The 6,747-nt window shown below is 32.1% G+C and overlaps 2 protein-coding genes across 2 annotated transcripts; both read right to left on the bottom strand.

Moving 5' to 3' along the window:
* Window positions 1–453: 453 nt before the first annotated feature.
* On the bottom strand, window positions 454–999 carry LOC114415892. Its single transcript, XM_028380750.1, has one exon. It carries the CDS (start codon window positions 997–999, stop codon window positions 454–456), a length of 546 nt encoding a protein of 181 aa, XP_028236551.1.
* A 2,224-nt stretch (window positions 1,000–3,223) lies between these two features.
* On the bottom strand, window positions 3,224–5,864 carry LOC114416563 (transcription factor MYB51-like). Its single transcript, XM_028381468.1, has 3 exons — window positions 5,468–5,864; window positions 4,844–4,973; window positions 3,224–4,355 (listed from the first exon to the last, which is right to left on the bottom strand). The coding sequence occupies exons 1-3, from the start codon at window positions 5,598–5,600 to the stop codon at window positions 3,431–3,433; spliced, it is 1,188 nt and encodes a 395-aa protein (XP_028237269.1). The 5' UTR covers window positions 5,601–5,864; the 3' UTR covers window positions 3,224–3,430.
* Between the last annotated feature and the right edge of the window lie 883 nt (window positions 5,865–6,747).

Here is a 6,747-nt window from a genome sequence, read left to right as displayed (position 1 = left end):
GTACAACAAAAGTCTCAAACAAATCCAAATAAAATCCAGTCTTTAACTGCAATCTAAAAGTTCTTATAGCCTCCACCGCAACTTTTTTGCCATCGCCAACAAATATGAAGCTTTCATCATCACTTGGTAGTCGATTCCACAAACAACCTTGCATGGTTACACTTATGTGAGTAGTAGCACCAGAATCTACCCATCAAGTATCTTTAGGTACAAAAGCTAAATTAACTTCAGAACAAACAAGAGCAAGATATTTACCTTTCTTTACACGCCATGTGGCGTACTTGGGACACTCTTTCTTCATGTGTCCAGACTTCTTGTAGAAGTAGCAGGTAAATTCCTCATCCTTTTTTGGTTTCTTTTGTTGAGAACACCCTTCACAGTAGCACCCTTAGTTTTCTTTCTTTTCTTATTCTGAGAGGTGGAGTTTAAATGAGCACTTTCAGATCTGTCTCTCTACAGCCTCTCTTCCTCTTGCATACAATGAGATATAAGCTCATTAAGGGACCATTTGTCCTTCTGAGTGTTATAACTCACTTTGAATTGCCCAAAGTGTGCAAGAAGTGAGATCAAAACTATATGCTCAAGCAGGTCTTCACCAAGCTCTAACTTAAGTGTTTTCAGTTTAGATGCCAAGTTAGACATTTCCATTATGTACTCCCTTATATTACTTTTGCCCTTATACTTCATGGAAATGAGTTTAGCCAAAAGGTTACTCGTCTCCGCCTTCTCATTTTTGGCAAAGTATTGTTCAATTTCATCAATAAATTTCTTTGCATTTTCACCCTGAGAAATAGAGCTCTGAAACGCTTCTGGAATAGAGTGTTTCATGATCATAATGCACATTCGATTGGAACAATCCCATTTCTCAATTTTTACCTCATTGGAGGCTTCCAGAGTGGAAGTGGATCGTTCCGTTCTCAGTGTCAAATCCAAATCCATACAGTCGAGAACAATTTCTACGGCTTTCTTCCAGACCTTAAAATTTGTCCCATTTAGCATAGAGATATTGTTCACTTGAGTAGATACATTTGCAGCACTAACATCAGAAACTGAATAATAATAAAAATAAAAATAATTACATGCTCACAAATAAGCCAATAAGTTATATAATATATATATATATATATATATATATATATATATATATATATATATATATATATATATATATATATAACAAGACATGCGCAAAATAGTTCACATAACAAACCTATCACAAGATACCCAACACAACATTAATTCATAGTCTTTGGACAAAGAAATTAATTTGTAATTGGTACTCTCAATGCAATGATCGAATATTGACAATAAATTCTGTCAAATCATAGTCTTTCTTTGGACCAACTATAATTCACATGAAAAATAATTTTGACACATTTATCATGACACAGGTACAAAATTATTTGGCCAAATTGTGTCTTCCTTTGGACTGAGCACAATTCGCATAAATAATTTTATACTAATATCTATGCAATTTTAATTAAATTAATTTACGCAATATAGATTGCTTTGACAATATATTGTTTCAATCAACTCAATCAAAATTACTAGACATAAAAAAGGAATAATTTTGAGGGTTTGTAATTTCTAAATTTACACCAAAACATAATGGGAATCACCAATTAATACACATAATTCACAAATAAAAATAAGGAAAACAAAAATAAAATGCAAAAGCCAAATTGCATTTAACGATATGCAACAAGGGTTTTCTTATGATGATATAATAAAGCCAAAGATTATGTATATCATGTCATGACATGTATGGCATGGATTCATGGCATGCATAAGGAAACAAAACCAACAACCATAAAAAAAATACGTGAACAAGAAACAAAAAAGGATGACTATTCTGGAGCGAGAAAAAAAATCGTTTTTCTCATGGAATCCGAACGCAAAACATGAATGCGCATATGATGATTATTATATCGTGATCAAGAAAAAAAATTTCAAACTTACAATCATAATTATAATTGCAAAGATAAAATCCCAAAATAAAATTAGGGTTCATGTAACAAAATAATATAGGTATAACACAAACCAAATAACTTTAATTCCCAATAATTTAACAATAATGGTGGCTCTGATATCACTTGTTTGGTATTTTAGGGATCTTAATAAAATACCAATAATCATCGGAAACACATTACGTTAGATTATCAAGAAGGGTTGTGAAAAATACTTGGATCCACGATAAGCAACGAAATTGATGAGTCTAAGGAACGGTTGGTTTTGTGTTTTTCCTCAACCAAATCACCGTTTTCCTTTTGAGACTCTAGGTTTCTCGTTAGATGGGGAGAAAAGAATACAATTTCTAATTTGAGTGTATTGGGGACTACAACCTTACTTTAGGTTTTAACCTGTTAGAGTTCCCATGATAATTCAATAGACTCACCAAATTATATCACTTTTATTGAGCCCATATATATAAATAACTAATATAAATGATAAATATAATATGTAGCTCAAACTAATTAATTAATTAAGAATTGTAAAATTTCTAACAATAAACACTTCATTAAGAGTTATTATCTCACTATTTATCTTTTTTTTGTGTGGCTTTATTGTGTTTATTATATTTATATATTATTTTTCTATATGGTGTGGCATCAATCATTTTTGTATATTTATTATTTTTTTGGGTCCACCATTCTGTACAGAGACAATAATTTCAGAGATGTGAGGTCGCATTATTCACTGAGGTATAGTGGGTCCTAATTACATACAAGTCACTTTTATTTTATATTATAATTTTTTAACTCTTTTTGTCGTATCTGCTAGTTTTTGTTTTTGTTTTTTTTTTATCTTGTATAAAAATTTAGACTATATTATAAGTTTAGTCCCATTAATTTTTTTTTTCAATTTTGACTCTTTTTCTGCTAGTATAAAAACATATTTCTGCTAGTTTAACTCTTTTTCTTTTTCATGACTTTAATCTTAATATTTTAAAAATCTATAATTTTAATCTAATCCTTGTTGTGCATGCGTGTATTTCTTTTACTTTTTATATATTATTATTAAAATATTATTTAATTGTTAAATAATAACTTTCACCTTACCACTATACTACACATTATTAGTTAACCAAGTCTACCATGAGGTTAAACAATAAACGTTTGCAAACTTAAGAATTAAAATAAAATTACAAATTTACTAAAATCGTGAAAAAATAAGAACTAAAATGACATGAATGGAAGGAAACCAAAATTAAGTAAAAAATGTATAAAGAAAGAATATACTTTTCTTATTACAAAATAGACTGATGATACATAGACTCCTCTTTCAAACACCTCTATATAAACATCTCTATATACCAAACAGTCTTCATATATATTATTTCTTTTTAGATCGTTTCATGTTACACCATATCACTTGTAATACCTATATTTCTCTCTGATTAGTAGAGGGTGTCCACTAATTTTATTTTTTCCTACAGATACTGAATGTACTTCCTTATCTCATCATCACATGTTCCCAGGTCAGCATTCTCAAACAGGAAGCATGATGTGGAACTAGAAGACTCACCCAAGTTGATCTCAGAGACACTGCAGTCACCACCACCACCACTTGCAGCACAATTTCTGAAGGAAACATAGTTAGATGAAACACATTGCCAGTTATCTTCATTATCTTCTGAAAAGCATGAGGGTGTGGTCACTTGGTTGAACATTAGTGTAGGACTAGAAGGGGAGTCAATTATTTTTGATATGTGTGGTCCATCCTCAAAAGGGCTTAAAGCATTTAAACAACTTCCAACTTGATCACTGCCAACAAAGCTACTACCATCACTAGTAGCAATGCCACCTTTTTCACTGCTTTCCATCAGTTTTGAGAATACAGCTTTTACAGCTTCAAGGCCATAAACTTTATGAGGGAGTGAAGTAGCCATCTTGTTCAGTAACTTAGCAGAAGTTACTGAATGACTTGGTGAGGTCAAATTAGGCACAAGGGGGTCTCTAATATTGTCCTTTTGTGGCCCAATTCCACTTTTAACTACGCCTTCACTTTTGCTGTTCCCAGCAACAACAGGTTGGCATGATTTGATTGCTTCAAGGTACCCTGATGCCAGAATTTTACTAGCAACTTTGTTGAGTAGATGAGTTGAAGATGAGGTTGACTTTGATAATTTGTGCTGATGAGACTGGTTGGTGTTTGGTTCATGGCAATCAGTTTTCTCTAATGGAACCATGCACATGTCATTGGATTTTGATTCTGGGGAACTGTCAGAACTAATTGGTTTTGGACTTGAGGAATCCCCGGCATTCTTTTCAAACTGCTTTCTCAGATATGAGTTCCAATAGTTCTTGATTTCGTTATCAGTTCGCTTTGGTAAGTGCTTTGCAATACTTGACCACCTAGCAGGAAAAGAATAAGAAAGCAATTCAATGTATTAAAAATTTGTCCACCGTTTTCATCTAGTAAGAACTTAACACTAATTGGAGAAGAAAATAAGCACGAAAAATAAAATAAACTTCTTCATAAGCTAACATTAATTTAGACATAAACTAATTTTGTAAAAGTTCTCTCATATTAACTTCCACAAAAGTTTATTTTTAACTTATGCATAAGTTAACTACATTTTATAGAAAACTTATTTTATTTTTCCTTCTTATTTTCTTCTTCTACAAGTGTTTACATGGAAACTTATTCATAAAGCTGCAGAGGTGCATTATAGTATTATCCATTGGAAAGACCAAAATATGATTGATGTGAAACTACAGTGTTATTCTAACAAAAATTTCTTAAATCATAAAAACCAAATTAAATGAAAAATTTCTGCAGGGTACCTAATTACAAACATTCATAATGCAAAACTTCTTCTACTAGCAGCTAGATCTTTCACCTGTTGCCAAGAACCGCCTGAAGTTTTATAATTGTCTGCTCTTCTTCTTGGCTTAATTTTCCTCTCTTAATGTCAGGTCTAAGGTAGTTAAACCATCTCAGCCTGCAACTCTTGCCACATCTTTGAAGACCTGCACAATACACAAGAACTCAAAAACTTACCCTCATTTTATTGTAATGGAAAATGTTATTCCCCACTTAATTACTAGTTAATTTAGCCATATCCAAGAGCAAAGCTACTCAAAGATGTTATAGCCAAACTAATTCCTAAGCAACTCTGTCTCTAACCTATAGCAATCAAAGGAAATGACCCATGATCCTAAACCTCCAATAAGAATATAAATAAGTAAATTATTTACCCAAATACATAATCTAAAACAACAACAATTTTTTGGTTACATCAAAAACAACAACAATAATATAACAATAGTCTTATCCTACTAAGATTCACCAAAAACTAGTCTTGTCCTGATCAAATAAAAAACTAATTTTGTCCTACTAAGTGAGATCCGCAAATGTATATCCTAGAAAGAGAGAATCAAATTAAACCAATGATGTACTACTTAAATTTGAACCATTCAAGACTAAGATAATATATGAAGGGTTTAATTAAAAAAAAATTGACCTGCTTTTTGTGGCAAGGTACGCCAGCTTCCTGTGCCATGTTTCTGAATGTAAGCAATGAGTTTCTGATCTTCTTGAACCGTCCATGCCCCTTTCCTCAATTCCTCATGACTACAGCAAGGACTCCTTCCCATTTTACAAAGCCATATTGTTGTGCCTAAGAAGGGTATTATGGCTCTCTATGTTGTTGGGGTTGAGGACTTGCCAAAACAATAGTGAAAAAAAAAGTGTAGTAATGATACTGTGTGCCTCGCTGAGAAAAAGGGTTTATGATTATTATACTATGTACTGTGATGGACAGACAAACTAATCAGGGGCATTGAAATTGTGGCTCTAGCTGCTGCAAGTGTTCAATAAGCCTCTTTGGCACGACCACTTTGAACATTGATGGCATGTGGGGGCGAAAATATGGCTGGACTTATGGAGATACTATTTCACTATGTGACAAACATAGTTAAAAAACCTGGTCCAATGGCATAAACGAGCTGGCTTGATTATTGGACTGAACATGCATCTGGTTTGGGATGACTCAGTCAAACCCTGCTACTGCTAGTTTGAGATAAACCCAATGATCCGAATCGGTTTCTAAAACTCGTTTCGCATAAAAAAAAAACAAAAAGAAGCTTCAAAACACTAAAAAAAAAAAACCAAAACTTGTGTAATTGTGTTATTGAATTATTATTTGTGGACTCTGTTATCAACTTTAATACTTTAATTGTTATTTTAAATTTTAGAGTATAAATGAATATTTTTTAATCAAATAATATTTGTTATATACTTATATATATATATATATATATAATTTTAAATTTTTTAATATATATTAAGTCAAACGAAACCAATTATTGATCAACCCGTTAAATTACTTACCCCCAATTTACTATCTCAACTAGATCACTACCCGGAGACCATGCTTCATAACTTTGGACAATAGTATAAATATAGTTAAGAAATGGCCCTTATGTTCACCCACGCTTACCTCGCGGAGGATTGGAGTCTGACCATTTAGTCCATAAGAAATTTAGATCATAAGCAACTGCAATCATATATCTTATATTATCTTATTATAGAATACACGCACATGACAAATATATACACATCCTTTCCAAATGGGGACCAAATGTGGTTGTCGACAATAAATTTAAATTGTGATGTATGCAATAGCGATTGGACTATATATGATCTTGTAATTTTATACCAAGTAAATGGGTACGGTTAATTGGTTCCTAGCTTGCTCTATGCATTTGAAGCATAAATAGAATGAAACGTCTTAAGTTATCC

The sequence above is a fragment of the Glycine soja genome, chromosome 6 (genome assembly GCF_004193775.1).
Source record: "Glycine soja cultivar W05 chromosome 6, ASM419377v2, whole genome shotgun sequence".
NCBI lineage: Eukaryota > Viridiplantae > Streptophyta > Magnoliopsida > Fabales > Fabaceae > Glycine > Glycine soja.
This window is presented reverse-complemented; position numbering and strand designations above follow the sequence as displayed.

What these genes read in the sequence shown, in the direction of transcription:
- LOC114415892 (XM_028380750.1), bottom strand. Translation starts at nt 999, where the DNA reads ATGCTAAATGGGACAAATTTTAAGGTCTGGAAGAAAGCCGTAGAAATT.
- LOC114416563 (XM_028381468.1), bottom strand. Translation starts at nt 5,600, where the DNA reads ATGGGAAGGAGTCCTTGCTGTAGTCATGAGGAATTGAGGAAAGGGGCA. An exon ending in TACCTTGCCACAAAAAGCAG is followed by an intron (nt 4,974 to 5,467) that starts GTCAATTTTTTT and finishes TGTATTGTGCAG; the next exon opens with GTCTTCAAAGATGTGGCAAG. An exon ending in CAGGCGGTTCTTGGCAACAG is followed by an intron (nt 4,356 to 4,843) that starts GTGAAAGATCTA and finishes TTTTCCTGCTAG; the next exon opens with GTGGTCAAGTATTGCAAAGC.